This window comes from Hemicordylus capensis, chromosome 3, assembly GCF_027244095.1.
Source record: "Hemicordylus capensis ecotype Gifberg chromosome 3, rHemCap1.1.pri, whole genome shotgun sequence".
NCBI classification, from domain to species: Eukaryota; Metazoa; Chordata; class Lepidosauria; order Squamata; family Cordylidae; genus Hemicordylus; species Hemicordylus capensis.
The window spans coordinates 95,910,286-95,932,341 of record NC_069659.1 but is presented as its reverse complement, the minus strand read 5'-3'; the positions used below and the strand labels follow the sequence as shown (position 1 = coordinate 95,932,341).

At 46.8% G+C, this 22,056-nt stretch overlaps 1 protein-coding gene and 1 long non-coding RNA gene across 3 annotated transcripts in view; one reads left to right on the top strand and one right to left on the bottom strand.

The window, feature by feature from the left end:
• The window catches only part of LOC128349711 (uncharacterized), a 122,769-nt gene that overhangs the window by 9,298 nt on the left and 91,415 nt on the right, over nt 1–22,056 (top strand). The gene's annotated exons all lie outside the window — the stretch shown is intronic.
• Nucleotides 13,670–22,056, bottom strand: part of PDE9A (phosphodiesterase 9A) — a 123,158-nt gene continuing 114,771 nt past the window's right edge. For both annotated transcript variants that reach the window (XR_008318929.1, XM_053306468.1), the window contains 2 exons: nt 18,279–18,356; nt 13,670–16,209 (listed from right to left, as the gene is read on the bottom strand). Coding sequence is in view for 1 of the 2 variants with exons in the window: in XM_053306468.1 (XP_053162443.1) it covers nt 18,306–18,356 (51 nt within the window). In the remaining variant the exon portion in view is untranslated. The remainder of the gene's footprint in view (nt 16,210–18,278; nt 18,357–22,056) is intronic.

Sequence of the window (22,056 nt, the reverse complement as noted above, 5' to 3'; positions counted from 1 at the left end):
TTTGTTTGTTTATTAAAAGATTTAATATGCCGTCCAATCCACAGAATCAGGGAGGTGTACAAAACAAGAATAGCATTATATAGGGCAAATGCCTGGCAGAAAATAAATGTCTTCAATAAGGTTTTAAAGGTTGAAAGGGAGGAGGCAGACCGAATCTGGGTGGGGGGTGGGGTGGGAAGAGAGTTCCAGAGTGAAGGGGCAGGAACAGAAAAACTGCCCTGAGCCTTTTGGAAGGGCAGTATAAAAGTTGTAATAAATAAATAAATACATAAATTTTAAAAAGCCCTTCCACGGGCCCTAGATGTACAATCAAATGCAACTGTGGGCCCAAACATGAAACAGAGAAAGGAAGACTGCTATTGCTATGCTGATTTGATCCTGGGGGCCTCTGATCTCAAACCACTAACAGGGCAGCCCTTCCATGAAGCAGGGAGAGGCAGTTACTTCAGGTGTGGAGGCAGGGAGAGGCAGAGGGGTGACAGCTACTGGCCTCTGCCACCATGGATGCTAGCTAACCTGCCACCCACTGTCCTCACCCCACTGAGGCATGCTGCTCATTTTCTCCTCCTTGACCCACTGGGGCACACCTCCGCTTCCCCACAAAATGTGAGCTAGGAACACTGCTGCCACCACTGCATGGGTAGGTGGCATAGTCTGAGAGTGCTTGCATGTCACCATCACCGCTTGGGCAGCATTCTCAGCTGAGAATGCTGAGCACCCACCCGCAGATGGGAAAGAGGAGTCATATTGTCCTTTGCCTCAAGCAGACAGAAAGCGAGAGGGAACCCTCAGACGCTTCCCTGCAGCCTTTAATAGGCCCAATGTGTTTTGGAGTAGTAGAAGTGGGGTCATGGTAAGGCTGGCTGGTTTTAGCCCCTTTCTTGTGAAGTGCCCCTTATAAAGGACTAGCCTTAAGTACCTGGCATTGCTCGGGCTTATGGTGCGAGTTTCTCTTTGTTATTGCTTCCATATCCATTATGTGGATCTACCCTTTGTATATCCGTCTGTCTGTGTGAGGTGGTTGTCGGGGTTTCACTGTGCCAAGTTTCATGCCGATAGCTCAAAGGGTGTAGGAATGTATAGGGAACAGACAGACAAACAGACATTATCTATCTATCTATCTATCTATCTATCTATCTATCTATCTATCTATCTCAATGTTTTGGTCTTCTTCATAGTGCCTCCATCCTTCTCATTGTCTCAGGCAGCAAAATGTCTTAGACCATTCCTGACAGCTATGCTGCCCTGGCTCTCTCAAAGCAGAATGAACTGGGCTACACCTCACCAATGGCTGGCACAAACCAAACATACTCAGAGATCACCCCAAAATGTCAGAGCGTAACTAAACTGTGTATTCATGAGACAGGGGCGTAACTATAATAGGGCAAGGGGAGACAGTTGTCTGGGGGCCCACTGCCTTGGGCCCCCCTGAGGCAAGTCACATGACTGACTCCCCCAGCCGCGCACCTGCCCGGGCTTCCTTCAGTTGCATTCATCCTCCGAAATTGATGTGAGTGTTAAGACCTGGAGCTACCAGAACAGCATGTCTTTCTCTAGTACCATTACATGACTTGCATCGTCCACAATTTACAAAACCTTTAAAAAAATAATTTTGGATGATGTTCTATTGCGGCACATAGGAGACATACATACATACATACATACATACATACATACATACACATACATACATATATTTTACTTCAGTGACGGGGGGCCCATTTTAAAATCTTGTCTCTGGGCCCTCTCCAACCTTGCTACGCCCCTGCCATGAGATGAACAAGCAAATGGTTGTTTGGTTGAGAATAGAGTTAACCCCTATTAATTGTAGAGGGGTCATCTCTAGGGCTTACTATGTCCTGGTGACAGGTGAATGTGCTCTCTGAAATATAGCCAAGACTTTGTACCCTTGTCTAATTCCCAGTAGCTGAGAACAGATTCAGAAGCTTAGAAGTCAGTATTCACTGGGGACTTGCCATTTGTAAGCTTACTTCCTCCAGGCATCAGCTTGTTGGCCTTGTGCCATTTCGGAAATTTGGGTCACTGAGCTGAACTATGCCCTAATTTACACTCAATCCCACAGTAACTTCTGTGAAGTTACTGAGCTTATCTGTGAAGATTTTGGCTTTGTTAAGGAAAGGCATATATTGAGAAATACATCAGCTTCATAACATGTCTGGCAAACAAACATTTAGGCTAGTCATTAAAAATACAACAGATCAGGCAAACATGACTCCTTCTAATTTGCAGTCCAGCCTGAAGCACGTTTACTCAGAAGTAAGTCCCACTCTGTTCAATGGGGCTTATTGGTGCATACAGAATTGCAGCTTTGAGCACTTGTTGGTTCAAATCATTTCAACGGGATAAAGTTGTGCACATGCATAACTCTCCCACTGAAATTAATAGGATGAAAAAATGTATAAATTTGCCTGAATAGTGCCCTAAAGCAGGGTTTATTAACCTTGGGCCCCCAGATGTTGTTGGACCACAACTCCCAGAATCCCCAGACATGGCCTTTGTTGCTGGGGATTCTGGGAGTTGTAGTCCAACAACACCTGGGGGCCCAAGGTTAAGAAACCTTGCCCTAAAGGTTTCTGGCACTTAGGGATGTGCATAAAACCGGTTCTCCCGGTTCGGTTCGGATCCGAACCGGGTCCGAACCGGACCAGGGTGGTTCGGTTTTGGTTTTGCCGAACCACCACCCCGGTACAGTTTGGATCCGAACCGGTTAGGATCTGAACCGAACCGGTTCGGATATCAAAAAATAGCTGGTTTGAAAGGGGACCTTGTGTTCTACCTGCCACCCAAATTTCAAGTCGATTGGACCTTCCTCTGATTTTTGGCGATTTTTTAAAGTTTTAGTGACTTTGGGGCAGTTCGGGGGCATAGCATGGGATCTGGGCAAAAGGAGTGGGGTGGGGTGGTAGTGCCTAATGGGTGCAGGCTACCACCCCAATTTCAGGGGGATTGGGCAAAGGGCTGATTTTTGGTAAATTTCTGAAAATTTCATGTCTTTGGGGCAGATTGGGGCATATTGGGGCAGAAAGTGGGGGCTGGGGCAGAATAGTGGGGTGTGGTGGTAGTGCCTAATGGGTGGAGGCTACCACCCCAATTTCAGGGGGTTTGGACAAAGGGGTGATTTTTTGAGAATTTTTGAAGTTTTGGTGACTTTGGGGCAGTTTGGGGGCAGAAAGTGGATCTGCCCCAAAATAGTGGGGTGGGGTGGTAGTGCCTAATGGGTGGAGGCTACCACCCCAATTTCAGGGGGATTGGGCAGAGGGCTGATTTTTTGAGAATTTTTGAAGTTTGGGTGTCTTTGGGGCAGATTGGGGGCAGAAAGTGGATCTGCCCCAAAGGAGTGGGGTGGGCTGGTAGATAGTGCCTAATGGGTGGAGGCTACCACCCATCCCCAATTTAAGAGTGATTGGGCAGAGGGGTGAATTATGGTGAATAGAAAAGGTGTGAATTCTCATTCTATCATAGCAAATGAGATATTTTTCAATTAACTCTCATGACCCCACTTTCACTTTTTCACACTTTCCTTTACTATGAATAATATGAGGAAGTAATCAATTTAGCACATTTCACCTTATGAAGGCAAACCTCATACAAATAAATTCACCATAATTCACCCCTCTGCCCAATCACTCTTAAATTGGGGATGGGTGGTAGCCTCCAGCCATTAGGCACTATCTACCAGCCCAGTCCACTCCTTTGGGGCAGATCCACTTTCTGCCCCCAATCTGCCCCAAAGACACCCAAACTTCAAAAATTCTCAAAAAATCAGCCCTCTGCCCAATCCCCCTGAAATTGGGGTGGTAGCCTGCACCCATTAGGCACTACCACCCCACCCCACTCCTTTTGCCCAGATCCCATGCTATGCCCCCGAACTGCCCCAAAGTCACTAACATTTTAAAAATTCACCAAAAATCAGCCCTTTGCCCAATCCCCCTGAAATTGGGGTGGTAGACTCTACCCATTGGGCACTACCACCCCACCCCAAAATTTTGCCCCTGGGCCCCTTTTTACCCCCCCGAATCGATTCGGATTCGGATTCGGATTAAATCCGAATCCGAACCAAATCAAGGGTGATTCGGGTGACCCAGATTCGGGCACAAAACAGAACAGGGGTGATTCGGTTCGGGTCCGAGCCAAATCACCCGAAATCCCAAATTGCACACCCCTACTAAGCACACACACAGAGAAGAAGCAGGAGGCGGAGTGTGGATTCTATGATAGCATATTAGAGTGGATTGATGGTGTCTCATTGAAAATCTCATTTGCTATCATAGAATCCACACTCAATACCTCAGAAACAAGAGAACCCTGTACCCATGGGGGTGCCCCTACCAGAGATCCCTGTACCCCATGGGTTAGAAACCCATGGGGGTGGTTGGCACCCTATGTGCACTACACCACCACTTGCTCTGGGCCACCCCAGCACCCCCATGTGCACTTATAGGGCTGCTGAAAGCTCCATTATAACTTATTATGAGGAAAAACCTTAAAGACGCGTAAACTTCAAAAATCACTTAAAAATCACCTCTTTGCCCAATTCCTTTCAAATAATTTTGATAGCTTCCTTGCCCACCCTAGGAACTACCACCCACCACACTGCACTCTACGACACCCCTTTCCCCCCGACGTGAAGCTATACATTTGCTGCAATACTAATTATTCTCTATGAGGAATTCAAAAACACTTAACAATTCACCAATAATCAGAGGAGTGTCCAATTGCCTTGAGATTTTTTGGGTGGTAGGCACCCATGCCTGTCTACCACCCACCCTGCTTTTGTGCTCCTAGGTCCTCCATAACAGGGGATATGGACTGGTTTGGGTCCCATTATACTCAATGAGAAAAATAATTAAACATATTTCAAATATTCATAAAAAATCATAGGGGTGTCTGATTGCTTCAGGGTTTGCATGGTTGTTGGCACCCATGAGTGCTCCACAATAAGAAATAATGGCCTGGTTCGGGTCCCATTATATCCTATGAGAGAAAAATAAAAATATTTTTCAAAAATTCATAAAAAATCGTATGAGTGTCCGATTGCTTTGGGGTTTGGGTGACAGGTACCCCTGGGTGCCAGCTACCATTTGACCAATTTTCAGCTTTCCGAACCGATCCGAACCGGTCCGAACCGGTTCGAAACGAACCACCCCCAGTTCGGTTCGGATTCGAACCGAACCAGGGGTGGTTCGGTTCGATCCGAACCTCCGAACCGGAACCGGTTCGGACCCGAACCGGTTCGGACCCGAACCGGTTTGCACATCCCTACTGGCACTGATCCACAAACTGAAGATCCATAGCTACTATGCTCAATGACCTCCCTGCTGAACAGCTTGTGGGTTCTCACCAATGATTACATTGGGAGGTGGAAGAATAAAGAGATGCCTGCAATCTTCCTCCTCAGTGCTCCACAAACTGATTAGAACTGGCAGGGTTCAAAGCACTGGCCATTCGTCTGGCATTGTGCACACTGCATAGGCCTAATTGAGTGAGGGGCACTGTGCATGGAGGTCTGGGTGCTGGATGTGGGTTCTGTTTCCCAGTGCAATTTGCGTCCTGCCTCTCTGGAAGGAATATTATTTCTATGTTCAGATTGCCCTTACTGGACTAGGATATTGATCAAATATCCCTAAAATGGGATTCAAGACTGGAACCATTTGGTATTTTTAAATGTAACAACATTGTTATTGGCACACTCTCTTTTACTGTTTTGTTTTCGCAATTAACCCTTCCACAGGAAAACTGCAATACTGTAGCAGTGTGTTTGTTATAACTCATGTATTTATATAAATTAACTCATTCATCGTTATCTAAAACTGTCATTTAAAATGTGCTTCTACAGATCATTCAACTTAGTAATGGCCATATCATTATACTGATACTGATCAATCATATCATGTTGAAATAACAACATCAGAATTGGTTTAGGACTCCCTTGTAAAATAATATTGACATCCAAGACTATCTTCTGCAGCCAAAAATATGAAACTGATATAATGCCCATGACTGAAGAGATGTATAAATTCTAATTTCACTGTCAATTATTTCCCATCCAGAAACAGCATTGACTGCTGGGTAGTAGTAGCAGTAACACTTGCCCAGTCCAGGAAACCCGCAGCCTCCCTTGCAGTGCAGATATGGAATTCTAATGTTGGGTTTATTCTAGTCTCATTTGCAAACAATTGCTCATTGACTGAACCAAATGTATTCTTTCAAATAGCATATAAATTAATGATATTTGCTTGCAGCCTACTTCCTCACAGGAGTAAGTAAGGAGCAATGCTTAAAAAGTAAGTTGCTTTCACACTAGCCCTTTTCGCTGGAATTCCCATCCTTGGTTCACTTTTGCAGAGAATTCAGACGGCATTATTATCAGATTGTTGCACTTGGGTATTTTTTCTGTTTTGTATTTCTTCTGATCTCTCTCCCTCCCTCCCTCCCTTCCGCATTAATTGCACATCCAGGACCCTCCACTGAGGGAAGACACAGCATTAGAAGGTTTTTCAAGGCTCCTGTCCCATTAACTAGAAGTTCCCTGTTTGCAGGTCTTGCCCATTTTATTCCTGCCTGTTGATCACCACTGGGGAATTAGTGATGAGTAGCTTCTAGTTCAACACAGTCCTATGCATGTTGACTCAGAAGTAAGTCCCACTGGTTGACATGATGTGCAGGCTTATGGAGCCGGGAGGAAAGCTGATCTTGTGGTAAAGGTAAAGTGTGCCATCAAGTCGATTTGGACTCCTGGTGCCCACAGAGCCCTGTGGTTTCCTTTGGTAGAATACAGGAGGGTTTACCATTGCCTCCTCCCTCACAGTATGAGATGATGCCTTTCAGCATCTTCCTGTATCGCTGCTGCCCGATATAGGTGTTTCCCATAGTCTGGGAAACATACCAGCGGGGATTCGAACCAGCAACCTCTGGCTTGGTAGTCAAGCATTTCTCCGCTGTGCCACTTAAGGTGTTGTAGTAGCAAGTATGAATTGTCCCCTTTGCTAAGCAGGATCTACCCTGGTTTGCATTTGAATGGGAGATGATGTGTGAGCATTGTAAGATAGTCCCCTTAGGGGAAGGGGCCACTCTGGAAGAGCACCTGCATGCTTACATGCAGAAGCTCCCAAGTTCCCTCCCTGGCATCTCCAAGATAGAGCTGAGAGAGACTGCTACCCACAACCTTGGAGAAGCCACTGCCAGACTGTGTAGACAATACTGAGCAGTATTGTCCAACCAATTCTCTTACTCAGTACAAGGCAGCTTCATCTGTTCCATGGTAGGGCTGCAGCAGAGCCAGAAGGCAACCTTGATGCTTTTAAAAACTGGCGGCTGCGTAAGTAGCGTTACCGCATTTATCCCCATTGCCACAGATGGGGATAAATGTGACAATGCTACCTGTGCAGCTGCCAGTTTTAAAAAGCGGCCTTCCGGTTCTGCTGCAGCCCTGCCACAGAATTTCCTGGCTCCATCAGCCTGTGCATCATGTCAATCACTATGTTCAATAGTTCTTACTCCAAGTTAAATATTTATAGGATGATGGATCACAACCTTAATTGCCCTATATTAGTGTGTGTGTGTGTGTGTGTGTGTGTGTGTGTGTGTGTGTGTGTGTTTGGAGCCGGGGTGCGTGTGTGTTCAATGATTTATTTTCTCTCTTTTTTCTTTAACAGTTAAGGAAAAAAGTATTATCTTGCTATAAAAGAGAAAAGAAAAATGTAATGCAAGAAAATAATTGAAGACCATGTAAGAACTGAAGCCTCTCCCATACACCGGAACAGAAATTAACATTGAGGCTATTAAGAGCAGTTATTCAAGGGGCAAAGTTCTTATTAACTTTGTTAATAAGTTAGAAAGAACCTTTGCTGAATGGGACTTCATTGTGAATAAACACTATAGAAGAATCTTGGCCATGGGAAAGGGTTTGTTGAATAATATAGTGTAGGGATGTGCGGTTCGGTCCGGATCCGGCGGTTCGATCCCGGACCGAATCTCGGACCGGTTCGATCTTCCGGGACTGAGCAGGACCGAATCCAAGCCGGTTCGGTACCGAACCGGCTCGGGTTTCCCGAACCGGTCCGGGAGTGCCATTGAGTCTCTGGAGTGTCTCTTTAAAGTTTCAAGTGTGTCCTCCATTTTGTGTCTCCTTCCCGAAACTTTTGCTCCTCCTTGCATCCATTTTGTGATGCTATTTCCAGGCATTGTATTGGCTGCGCTATTGATCCTTGATTGGCCAGAATGAGTCCTTTGGTCTGGTAGGCTGCTTGGCTGTTGCACTGTTGAGAGCTGGCACCCTGTTGGCCGTGGGGGGAGTGCAAAGGTGGGGGCTCCCAAAGGAGGGAATTTCAAACCTATATAAACCCAAGCCTCTTCTCTGGAAACTTCTCTTGGCTGCAGTTGTGGGATCATCTCTGAGACCTTGCTTGCTCTTTTGCTGCTGGTGTCTGCTGTGAGTCCCTGACTGTGTGTCACATTAGTGTGTGTCTGTCTCTCTGCTCTCTCTGTGTGTTGTTGTGTGCCACCTTGTCCATCTGCCCTCTGTCTGTCTCTGTCCAAACCTCTTTAATACTTTCCCCTCAACTTTTTCCAACTTTCCCTGTTGTGTTTTCTGTTCTCTTCACCATTTCTCTCTCAACCCTTCTCCCAAAGTTTTGCCTTTCCCTCCTCCCCCCCCCACCCCCCTCTTCTGCATTGCTTTCCTGTTTTTGTGCCTTGCCTGACTTTTGTTCCACTTTTTGAGTTTCATTCAATTATTGCTTCTGTGTAAATTTATATATTTGCTGATTTTGGTTTTTAATTAATAACTTCTGCTATTGTTATTGCTGGCTGCCTGTCTGAGTTGTGTTCCTGAGGATTTAGTTTATATTATTGCTGCAATTGGATTCCTTGTGTTCTGATTTTGATTGTTAATTTGTTCCCCTCTGGCCCTGCTCCTAGCTTCCCCCCTCCCTCCCACCCAGATAAGATTGTTTCCCTCCTGTGCTGCTGCCTGTTGAGTCTTGCATTCTTTGGATTTCTTTGTGGAATTAGGTTCTGGTTTTGGTTTTGCTCCCTGTGTGTGTCCCACCCACTCCCCCAGTCCCTCCCCCTGGTAGTTGTTCCCCCCCCCCGCCCTGAGACTTTCTGGCTGCCCTTTGGTTTCCTTTTTTTTAACTTTGTGTATAGATTCTTTTGATTCAAATTTGATTGTTCCCCTGTGTGGCCCTCTGCTCCCAGCTTCCCCCTCCCTCCCCTCCAGAAACCCACTCCCCCCACTGCCACCTCCTCCTCCTCCACTCCTGCCCTGCCTGCCCCCTCCCACCCAGACTGAGTGTTGTTCCCCATCCTCCCTGGTGCTGCTGCTGCCTGTTGAGTCCTGTCTTAGTTACTTAGGTTTTTTGTGTGAAATCAATTAGCTTCTTTTGGTTCTGGTTTTGCTGTGTGTGTGTGTGTGTCCCATTCCTCCCAGCTGGTTGTTCTTGGTCCCCCCCCCCAGACTTTCTGCCCATTGGTCCCAGGTGTTTTTTTTTTTGGACTTTTTTTCATATTGTTTGGTTTGCTTTGATTGATTCATTGATTGTTCCCCTCTCTGTGTGGCCCTCTGCTCTGCTCCCAGCTTCCCCCCTCCCTCCCCTCCAGAAACCCACTCCCCCCACTGCCACCTCCTCCTCCTCCACTCCTGCCCTGCCTGCCCCCTCCCACCCAGACTGAGTGTTGTTCCCCATCCTCCCTGGTGCTGCTGCCGCCTGTTGAGTCCTGTCTTAGTTACTTTGGTTTTTTGTGTGAAATCAATTAGCTTCTTTTGGTTCTGGTTTTGCTGTGTGTGTGTGTGTGTGTGTCCCATTCCTCCCAGCTGGTTGTTGTTGGTTCCTCCCCCACCCCCAGACTTTCTGCCCATTGGTCCCAGGTTTTTTGTTTTTTGTTTTGGACTTTTTTTCATATTGTTTGGTTTGCTTTGATTGATTCATTGATTGTTCCCCTCTCTGTGTGGCCCTCTGCTCTGCTCCCAGCTTCCCCCCTCCCTCCCCCCCAGAAACCCACTCCCCCCACTGCCACCTCCTCCTCCTCCACTCCTGCCCTGCCTGCCCCCTCCCACCCAGATTCATCCCCCTTCACGCATACTAATCCCCCCAAAACACACCCTGCCCTCTGGTCTCTCCCCCTCTTGCCCCCCAACTCCCTGCTACATACCCCAGACCCCCTGAAACACACTCCACCTCCCAAACACCCTCTGGTCTCTCCCCCTCTTGCCCCCCTGACTCCCCGCTACATACCCCAGACCCCCTGAAACACACTCCACCTCCCAAACACCCTCTGTTGGTCTCTCCCCCTCTTGCCCCCCTGACTCCCCGCTACATACCCCAGACCCCCTGAAACACACTCCACCTCCCAAACACCCTCTGTTGGTCTCTCCCCCTCTTGCCCCCCTGACTCCCCGCTACATACCCCAGACCCCCTGAAACATACTCCACCTCCCAAACACCCTCTGTTGGTCTCTCCCCCTCTTGCCCCCCTGATTCCCCGCTACATACCCCAGGCCCCCTGAAACACACTCCACCTCCCAAACACCCTCTGTTGGTCTCTCCCCCTCTTGCCCCCCTGACTCCCCGCTACATACCCCAGACCCCCTGAAACACACTCCACCTCCCAAACACCCTCTGTTGGTCTCTCCCCCTCTTGGGACCGTCACTGCTGCTGCTGCTGTCCTCCTCCCACACCCGAATCCCCCTCCCTGCTGCTACATTACAGCTCCTCCTCTCTTCTTCCTCTCTCTCTCTCTTTCTCTCTCCTCATCCCTTCACTTCTTCTTCCTCCCACAGCTGCAGCCACACAGTATCCTACCTCCAACCTCACCTGGAGGTCCCCGCCATCGGTTTTTTTTTCTTTTGAAAGTTGTTTTATTTCATTTGTCTCTGCTTGGGGGTGAGTTGAGCAACAACACATAAATAGTGTTGTCTCCTCACTTCTGCCCCTCCATCGTTGAACTACCCCGGTTGCCTGTGCCTCGTGCGGCCGCCCTGTTGTGTCCCAGCCCAGGGGGTTGGCTGTTGGCGGCGCATCCGTGACCAGCAGTGAGCGGCAGGAGAAGGACCGGAAGAAGAGGGGTTAGTGCGTGTGCAATTGTGCACCTTTTGTTGCCCCCTTTCTCTCCCTAGCTGGCAGTTTTAAATAGGGACACCCCTATCTTGAAATGCATTTGGGTGTGGGGAGGAGGGAGAGGAGATGTACCGTTGCAACTTGTGTCTTCATGCCCAATAAAGAAATTGCTGCTGTGTGTTGCGTTGCATTGCATGCGTCTTGCAGGTGGTTTTTGAACAGGTGCCTTCTTCCAGAGTGTTTCCTTGCCTCTGGGGCAGTCTGAGTGGGGTCAGGGGATCGGATGCTGCCACTACATGCTGGGCCAATGCCACGCCAGAGTGTTTCCTTGCCTCTGGGGCAGTCTGAGTGGGGTCAGGGGATCGGATGCTGCCACTACATGCTGGGCCAATGCCACGCCAGAGTGCTTCCTTGCCTCTGGGGCAGTCTGAGTGGGGTCCTGGGTTCTGATGCTGCCACTACATGCTGGGCCAATGCCACGCCAGAGTGCTTCCTTGCCTCTGGGGCAGTCTGAGTGGGGTCCTGGGTTCTGATGCTGCCACTACATGCTGGGCCAATACACACATATGATGATGATCATGATGTTCAATCCATGAGGCTGCCATCAAGTGTTTGCTGCTGCTTGCTTGCCATGGCATTGGGCGGGCAGAGTCACAGAGTGGGTGGGTTCAACCTCTGTGTAGGTGTGACTGGGTTCTGGTTTGGGTTGTGTGCAATTTAGAGTCACTAAATAGGCTGCATTGAGTTTGATGCTCCCCCCACAGGAGCATTACTTGAGAACCACCCCCCAGAACCCACACTTTGTGTTCCAGTTCACTAAATAAGGGTTTCCTCCTTTGATCTGCAGGTTCCCAAGCATTGACTGCGTCCCTCCCCCACCCCCGGTAGGTGCTGTGCCCTCCCCCCATCCACTCCCCCCCCCAAAAAGTTAAAAACTTGCCACCCACACCACAACTACTCCACCCAACTGCCCGTGCCACCCTCCCACACCAGGGGTCCACCCTTTAACCCCCTATTTTTTAAAAAAAACCCTCCCAGACCCATCTCCCCTATTGGCTTGGTGGTTGACTCCCAAATTCTAAAAGGACACCCTCCCCCTCACTTCGATTGGCTTCCCCCCCATATCAAAAAGTCTTCCTTTCCCCCCAATTGGCTTCCTTTTTTGAAAACAAACTTCCCCCCCGCCGCCTCCAAATCAGCTGCCTTTTTTTTGGCCCCTAAGCCCCTCCAAATTATTTTTTTGACCCTGTCTGGCCTTCCTCCTAAAGTCTCCCTCCTTCTGACCTAGCAGCATGTCTGAGCGCCGTGTGGCGGGCAGGGCTCGCTCAAGGCTGGCAGGCAGAGGTGGGAGAGGCCAGGTGCGGGGTGCGCCTGCGGCACGGGGAGGGAGAGGACGCGGGGAGCCTGAGGACACCCCAGTTCTCCCCATTGGAGAATTCTTTGCTCCGGCCCCATCTTTGGTGCGCAGGATTCAGTTCCCCACGCCTGCTGCCGCCAATCGCGGCAGAGGCAGAGGCACCGTTAGGGCTGTGGCGGGTCCCTCCTCGCCGGCGGCACCAGGTGCTGCTGAGGTACCGCCAGTTGTTGAGGTGGAGGAGACTGTGGAGTTGGAAGAGCAGGTAGAGGGCGGTGAGGACCGTGCGGCTGGCAGCGATGCAGCCAGGTTCTCCCTCCCTCTGAGGTGTTCTGAGTGAGTGTGGATTCTGTGATAGCAAATGAGAGTGGATTCATGGTGTCTCATTGGAAATCTCATTAGCTATCATAGAATCTACACTCAGAACACCTCAGAAAAACAACAGAACCATCACTCCTATCTCTATGGGGATTGCTGGGAGGGACTGAGGGCATTTTTGCCATGGCCCCGGACCCACTTTGGGGGTGCTGCCACCCCACAGAGGTGGGTCGGGGGCAGCCCTAAACCCCCATTCTAGCCAATGGAAAAAAATTTTTCGTCAAAAATTCACCAATAATACTAGGAGCCACCAATTGCCTTGGAATTTTTGGGGTGGAGGACACCCATGGGTGGCTACCACCCACCCCAGCTTTTTTGTCCCTAAGGGCTCCACATTGTGAGTTATGGGCAAAAATTAATTTTTTTAAAAAAAATTGTAAAAAATCAGAGGAAGGTCCAATCGACTTGAAATTTGGGTGGCAGGTAGAACACAATGTCCCCTTCAAAACCAGCCACTTTTTGTGATCCGAACCGGTTTGGTTCGGATCCGAACCGGTTCGAAACCGAACCAGACCGGGGGGGTGGTCCGGCAAAACCAAAACCGAACCACCCCGGTCCGGTCTGGACCCGGTTCGGACCCGAACCGAACCGGGAGAACCGGTTTTATGCACATCCCTAATATAGTGCTATGTTGAGTGCCATGTGGAATGCTTAATCTCTAGTTTAACTCCTTTTCCAGCTAATTGCGGAAGAGCAAGGCCTAAGCAGCACTAAGGGGCTCTAGCATAGAAGCAACGACTGTCAGTTGTGTAACGCTGTGTGTGTTGTGTAACACATGTGTCCCTATCACGTGTGGATTTCAGAGCAGATGAAACAATATTTTTGAGCAACAGAAATGGATAAAAAAGGAAAATGGTAGTGAGTCATCCACCAAAATATATAATGGAGAGCGATCGCAAAGGAAAAACATTAACATACACAGATAAACAGAAGAGTAAAGGTTTGCAGTTGCAAAACATCTTGTCACAATTAAAATGACAAGATTATTATTCGGCACTAGAGAGCCAAGCGTTAGTCACTCCGCTCCTCTGAAAAGGGAAGCCTGAGTTTTGTGAGATATTTCCTGTTTAGCATAGATCAAAGTCTGAGCGCCCACCTACACATTTCTTTTTAAAACCAAACTAAGACTCAGCAAGTAGCTCTGCAGCTTGTAGGCATATGGCTTGGGTACATGTGTCCTTCAAACAGCGACGCGAGCTTTCCTGAGCTTCCTTATGTGCTACTCTGTATTTATAGCCCACGCAGAAAACAACCTAAGAAAACCCTGTGCATAAATTCTAGTGCATTCTCAATTTAAAACATATATGATTGGAACAAATGGCAGGGAAATTTATTTTATTTCTGCCAGACCATCCATTTCAAATCCAAGTTACCCGATAAGCCCTGCATCCATGGTTGAGAACTAGTATAGAGAACATAGAAAAGAGATCTCTGTCCCTTCTACTGTATGTGCCCTTTTGGTGTTCTCATTGTAATTGACTTATCTTAGGGTCAAATTATGTCCTCTGTTTCAGTGGAAATACTTGTCAGGAATTCTAAAAATTAGTGTTGCCAACCAACTTTTTGTTCCTGGCTCTCTCCCTCATTCTCAAAGTCTGCCATCTTCCATGGTAAACCAGAGACTCAACACACATTTACAGCACCCTCTTTGCACAACCACTTCTTTGTTCAGAACAGAAGCAGCGGCAGTTTCTTCCTCAGTTCTGACTGCTTTGATGGGTTTCCCTCAACATTTGTATATCCCTTGTCTTCAAACACTTTATAGGCAGCCCTACAGAACCTGCCCCTCCTTGGTCCTGATACCTATCACATTCCCCTCGCAACTTTCCCCAGCTCCACATCACATTCTAGGTATTGTGGTTAACGTTCATACACAAATCTGCAACATGCTCCAATGGAAGGCACACCAGATCAAATGCACTGTGCCATATATCCCTTGACTCATTCTTGAATGCTGTCATGTCTAGACTTCGGGAGAGCTCCTGCACTATTAAAAGCTGTGCAGAAGAGAAAATTCCACCAGATGTGGAATTTCCAGTCGTCTTTGTGCAATACTTGAAGGTGCAGGACCCCTATGAGAGCCTGAAATTGGAAGTCTAGCTGTCAGATACAGGGAGATTTGGTTGATGGTGTTAAAGTCATAAGATCCTTTTTGAAGGATCTTGGATAAACAATTGCCCATCTTCATGTCTGAGTTCCTCCTCTGTAATCTGTGAGCCACTCGAAATGTCATTTTTCACTAGAGTGTCTAAAGCAATTCTTCCTAAGTTTGCTCTTTGAAAATATAATATTAGTTTATAAAAGAGTATTTGGTTAGCTGACTACTTTAGATGACCCTACAAGCCATTCAATAAATGAGGCTGCATTCTAAATGAATTAAGAGCTGTGATGCGGGAGGAAATGCAAAACAAATAGATGAAAGCAGCACTTGTGAAAATAGTGGCTTTCTTGAAATTTTAGTTATTTATTACACTTAACCCTCCTGCTCTTCATTGAAATAGTTCAAATAACCTTAGCTATGGTCCCCAGGTGGTCTTCCATCCAGCATACATGCTCAGAACTGTGTAGCCTAGGCAACAGGCAGGCTGAGGCCTACAAGACTACTTGAAATTCTCTCAATGCTTAGGGCTAAGATAAATGGAATCTCTTAGGCCACACTGAGACTGACCCCCTGAAGGACAAATTTCTCCCCTCAGTTACTAACCAAGAGGCAAAAGATGAATGTTGAGAAGTCAATGGGACTGGGCAGCAGGCCACAATGGAGGCGGGGCATGGTGGTAGCATGCAGTTGTGGTCTGTTACTGCCCACTCACTTCTCAAAAGGGTCCTCCTAGAACTTAGTTGTTGACCAGAAAAGGTAAAATTAGACAGCTTCTTAGACAGCTGGCTCTTAGTTTTTGTCCGATGCCTCAGCAAAGTGACAAGAGGCATAAGCTAGGGCAGAATTTGGTTCCTAAATTTACATAGGCATAATGAGACCAATTGTTGTTACTTTAATAATACACAACACTACATATAAATATTTCTAAAACAACTATCTTAAAAAGTACAAATTTCCCCAATATGTCTCCATAAAACAATCAAAAGCAGTATTTCTAAACATATAAAACCTACAAAAGAGAATAATTACAGCAGCTGTTTTTTGGTATAAGAATATATTATTTAGAAGACGACTTTAAGATTAAAAAAAATATTGTACAACTGCAGAAGTTCCTTATTTGCATCCACAAGGATCCACATATGAGTCTTTAGAAAAGGAACTTGAAAAGTGCTTGTGGTAGCATCAGCTGTTCAGCCTCATCCTTTGTCAACGCCGTGTAATCCCATGAGGCTCAGCTGCAGTGCCTCATAGCAGGGGCTTGGCAAACCTCTGAAGGGTATTTGTGTCCATTATAGTGCTGGAATTAAAATGCAAACATTGTTAGACCCACAATCCAGATGGAAGAGAGAAAAATGGTGTCCATGCCTCTTGTTTTTTCACATACTGCTTACTGCACTTCTAGTTTCTAAAGCACTGCAGTGGCAGCATGAGGAATTTCTGTGTGCATATGCTTTGAGACATGCTATAGAAAAAGGGTGAGGGAGGGTTTCTGCCTGGCTAAAAGGCTGGGAGGTCTTTCCAATGATGTTTTATGAGGAGGCAAAATGTATATAAAAGCAATAGCTGTTCTAAGATATGTATTCCATAGTTCTTAGAACTATGCTAGATGCATTTCGACTGCTCAGCCTTCTTCAGCGGCGTTATTTAGAAAGTTCTTCAATGCAGTCTACACAATTAAAAAAGTTCTTTCAAGAACCTGCCTCTACCATAGTATAGTTCTCAGTATGGTCCAAACATAATGCTGCTAGAGGTAGCTACATGGCTATATCCTTTACACCATACATTGGAATTTAAAATCACGAGAGCTATCTATCATCTGTACCCCAAATTAGCTAACATACATAAAAACATTCCTTCTCCACTCCTAAACCCATACCGTGTACCATATGTCATTCTTGTATCCCAAAATGGAGACATCCACTCCCTTTGTCATGATGGTACTACTGTTTCCCAGCTTTTAAATAACATTCTCACAAGTATCTTCTGTTAGGATAATTCTCACAGTTGTTGATCATAGGCTTTAATCTCATTGAATATACTCATTCTTAAGTCTTAAGTCTCTTATTGGGATACAAGGACGATATACGGTCTATACGCAATATGTGAGAATTCTTCAGTAAAAGTATTACATGTACATGGTATGGACACACCACTGAGGAAGGCTGAGCAGCTGAAACACGTCTGGGGTACTTCTAAGAACTATTGGATACATCTCTTAGAACAGTTATTGCTTTTATATACATCTTGGCTCCTCGTAAAACATCATTGGAAATACCTCCCAGCATTTTTTGGTATTTTCGAATGGAAGCTTTGGACATGTTTATGGAACTTGAGTAAAGTCCATTTGTGGATTTTCACTGCATGGATTGGGGCACACACAAAAATATAACCTTTGGACTTTTAAAAAGTGATTTTGTTTATGTATGTATGCAGCTTTTTATGTATATTTTTAATGTGTGAATATTTCATAGGACTTTTATTAGTTGGGATCAATATTTTGATATTAATGAAGTGATATTATCTAACTTACATTTTATTAAATTGTGGTATCTTATGATCTAAGCTATTTATATATATGAATTGAGAGTTTTCACTTGGGGTTCTTTTTTGCACCATTCTTTTCTTTGTAAACCTCCCAAAAGATTTTCATTTCATCATGGTTTTTCCTATCATAACATGCAATAATTACACACATGGTGGAATGCAAAGTTTATGTAGTTGCGCAAGGGAGCTGTTACACAAGCACAAAATTGCACAAATGGAGTTGTATGGCAGTACAGCCACATTATCTGTAATGGCCACACTGTTGTGCAGCTCTGTGCAGTTTTGATACTTGCACATCAGTGCTCTTGCGCAACTGTGCAAACATTACATTCCACTGCATGCATAACATTGTGCAGTATGTCAGCCAGAGAGGAGAAAGTGGGGGAGAATCAAATGAACATTCTGCCCCAGGGCCCCTCAGAATTTTAAAAAGGCCCTGATCTGTAGACATCATCTCCAGAGGCAGCCTCGCTGAGATCTGGAACCTATTCTAGAGTACTTTTACATAACTAGGAATCATTGGTGCTATTAAAATAAATGTACATGAAGAGATGATTAAATACTTCCTGGACTTTGCTGTGACCAAACTGTAAGCTGCCCTGAGATTTTATATAGGGCAGTATAAAAACAGATATATAAATAAATAACTTTCCCTGAATTATGCCTTTATCACACGATGGGGAAGACTTCTTCCATAGCTAATTCCTAACTGTTTTGCCGTAAAAGTGTTCTCACTTCATTTGTTGCTTTTGAAATATCTGTTGCTTGGATCAAGTGCTGTGATTCCAAATGCAAAAGAGTTCTTTACAACACACACATTACCTTGAAGTGCCCTTTTAACTTTGTTCTTCATTTCTCCCTGCTTTCTGTCGTCAAACTTTCATTCTTCTTCTTTTGTAACTAGAGTTAAGAGCAGAATGGAATAACTGACCCGCTGGTAGATATGTGGCAGCTGATTTCTCAATATGGCAGCAAGTGAGTCACAACCCACCACACATCCTCACTGCAGGAGCTCCATTTGTCCTAGTAGAGTTTACAATGCCTCCTGTACACGTCCTCCTAAAGCAGGGGTGGCCAAACTCAGCTGCTGTTGGATTACAACTCCCATCATCCCCAGATGCAATAAACTGCTGGCCACTGCTGTTATAAACTGTTAGCCACTGTCACTCTAAAATCAAATATAGACTGTGCAACATTAGTGACTGATTGGCTACCACCACTATATTTCTTTTTCAGATGTGGAAGTGTTTCAGCCACAGAAATGATACTGATGTACTGTACCAATATCTAAAGTTCCCAGTTTCAAGACCCAATGATCTCACAACTCAAACTGTAGCTAGACTTTGAACTCCATAAACTCCATTCATGGCTTTCTGAGCAAGTCATCCTTGTCAGATGGCCATTTCCCCCCAGAGAGTTGCAAGTCGTATGGTATGTTTAGAGGCATCATTGCCTGTGAAGTGTACAGTACACTGTCCTCACTGTCATCTCTGCTCACAGGTTTTGCAGGTTCTTATACCGCTTCAGATATCTTCAGAATCTAGCCTGAGATGGAACAAAAGATACCAGTGTGGAAATCACAGGAAACGAGGCCTCCATCTTACCGCTTCCAACAATTTTGTACCCAAGCTACATGTAACATTAGTAACAGCATTGCAAGCATGCCAAGGCTATTTTCTTTTATGTGCAGGGGATATGATCTTGATTGGGACCATGCTGGGCGTAGGGGCCTGAAACACTTTGCCCTTCCTATGGCCCCAATCTAGATCAAGCCCTTCATCAGCCTCTCTCTCTCAGCCCCACATCTGCAACAAGGGGAGAACAATTCTTGCTTATTTTACAGGGTTGTAAGGAATCTTCGACATGGTCTCTGTCTTTTACACCAATGGGCTATGTGCCTGCACAGAGACCTCGTCGCAACCTAACAAGCTCAATTTTCCTGCCTTTGGTCGGAACCCCACCCCCAGCTGCTATATGCAGCTGCGCCACTCCTCATCCCCTCAGTCTTTTGTCGTCTGCACTTCAGTCAATATCGTCGAGTCTGCAGCTTGTCAACGAGTAGGATCAGCGTCTATCTCCTTGCTGTTTTTTCCTGCTTTCTTCTTTACTTCTTTATTTTCACATAGTAGTGTTTTTTTCTTGGTGTTTTGTTTTTCTATGGGTTTTTCCTTCCCTTGGATCTCTGATCCCGGCTGGGACGGAGCATGGTGGCCGGCTGGCCTACGACATTTATGCTGGGCACAACCAACTTCAAGAAATGCATTTGTTGTGGATCTAAGATCCCTTCCCCCGATACTCATACCAAGTGTCTTTGTCTGGGGGAATTCCACATTGTCGAGACCTGTCTTCACTGCCAGAGGTTTGTGAAGCAGGCTTGCAAGAACACTCGCCTGTGTTCAGCCCTGTGGGACTTGGCTCTCCATTCTTCAGAAGCCTTATCTTCGAAGCGGTCAGTTAAAATGGCTTCATCGGTACAGTCTGACCGTCCTGAATCTGCTTCTGTGGAAGTTGAAAACCCGGCCTCGAAACCAGTTTTGACACCCCTCGTTGTCATTTCTGTGATGGTTTTGAGTGCTTTGGTGCATTCAGAAGATTTGCCTTGATGCCCTCTGCCAGTGGTGCCAGATCCTTCTCCGACTACCTTGAGGTCGAAGCCGGAAAAAAGAAGACACAGAAGTTGCCTCATGACTTGCCAGCAGGTCAACACCTCCCTCCTATCCCAAAGAAAAAGAAAACTGTGTCGGTTTATATACCAGAGGGCCCGTTGGCCAAGAAGCCTAAGTTGGACTCGCCGCTGACTGGAGATTTGTTGGACGTGGCACCTGAGTGTGCTCACACACGTAGAGAACAGACGGTAGCAATGGATGAGCCTGGCTATGCTTTGTCAGGGGAGGAGGCCTATTTGCCAGAAAAGCCCATGGAAGATGCATCGTGGCTGCCTCGGCATTGATCACCCTCTTGACCGCATCAGGAGCATCTCTCTCCTAGGGATTGAAGCTCCAGATGGGACTCGGAAGATCACTCCTCTCTTTACATACAGGATCGGAACTGGGACCGTCGTGAGCCCATGTACACAGATCGGTACAGTGTATCGGAGCATCGCTCTCCTTTGGGTGAGGTGGCGCCCTCGTATAGTGCTTGGTGTCAGGACTTGAGTTCTTATGACTGATACCGTGGGGACTATCATTCGGACTACTCAGACTATGTTCGCCCTCGATATGGCCCTCAATACCAGGATGATCCCACTTATGACCACCCTCACATTCCGAAGGGAGGCCGCACTCCCCACACCATTCCCCTCGGGATCGTTCTGAGTGGCGTGTCTCACACTCTGCAGCTCCTGTTGTACCGCAGGCCTCACTCTCTACCCAGGTCATGCCAGTGGAGCTTCCTGCCTTGATACCGACTGGTAAGGGCAGCAAACCGGACTCTCCTCTGGTTTCGGAGCCTTGGCCCAGGACTCATCATCACTTCCTGAGTTGGACAATGAGAGTGATCCTAGCTCTCCAGAATTGGAGGATGTTTCCCGGGGCTTATCTCCCCTGGACATACAGTCAGACCCTAAGTCCGTTTCTCCATTGGAGGATCTTAAGTAGTATTCCGCATATATGGCATGGATGGCTTCAGCCTTGGGCGTGAGCCTCGGTATGCAACAGAAAGGGGAATTGGACCCTTTGTTTAGCCTTATCAATGCAGAGGCTAAAGTACCGGCTGCTTTACCCCTTAATTTGGCAGTGTTGGGGGTCATGTGGGGTCATTGGAAGAAGCCAGTGACTCTGTTGCAGCCTAATAGATGCTTGGAGAACTTTTATAGGCTGCAATTACATCCTACCCCTAATTCTATAGTTGTAGAAGCGTCTCTGAAGAAGACTAGCAGTCACAGCCAGTCGACACCAGGCAACAAGGAGGGCAGAAAATGGACTCCTTTGGGAGGAGGCTTTATTCGGCCTCAGCTCTCCACTTAAGAGTGGCCAACTATCAGGCCTACAATGCCTGATATAACCACTTTTTGTGGGAGAAAGTGGCTCCCTTCCTGGATCTACTGCCACAAGATAAGCAAGATCTTGCTAAGGCGTTCCTAAGAGAAGCAATACAGGTTGCTAAAAAAGAACTCTACTCAGCCAGACACTCAGTGGAATGCGCGGCCAAAGTGATGGCCACATTGGTGGCTCTCAGGCGGCATGCCCAGCTGTGTTCCTCTGGTCTGACCTACGAGGCCCGCGCTGGAGTAGAGGACCTGCCCTTTGAAGGCTCTAGCCTCTTCGCAGAACAGACTGATGACATGCTTCAAAAAGTCCAGAAGCTGAGGAGCACAGTGAGGTCCATGTCTTAATCTTCTCTGGCACCCAAACCGCAGAAGCCTTCTAGGTGGTCCCCTTATCAACAGAAGGCCCTGTCTCAACAGCAATCGCCTTCTGAACGTTCATTTCAGGGCAACAAGTACCAGTCCCGATACAAGTCCAGCCCACAGCCTAATAAGCTGGCCTTCCAAAAGCAATGCCCTAACACCTTTACAAAGAAACAATGACTTGGGGGATTTTCAGACTCACCTTGCCCCATTTTTAACCGAATGGGACAAGGTGACCATGGACTGGTGGGT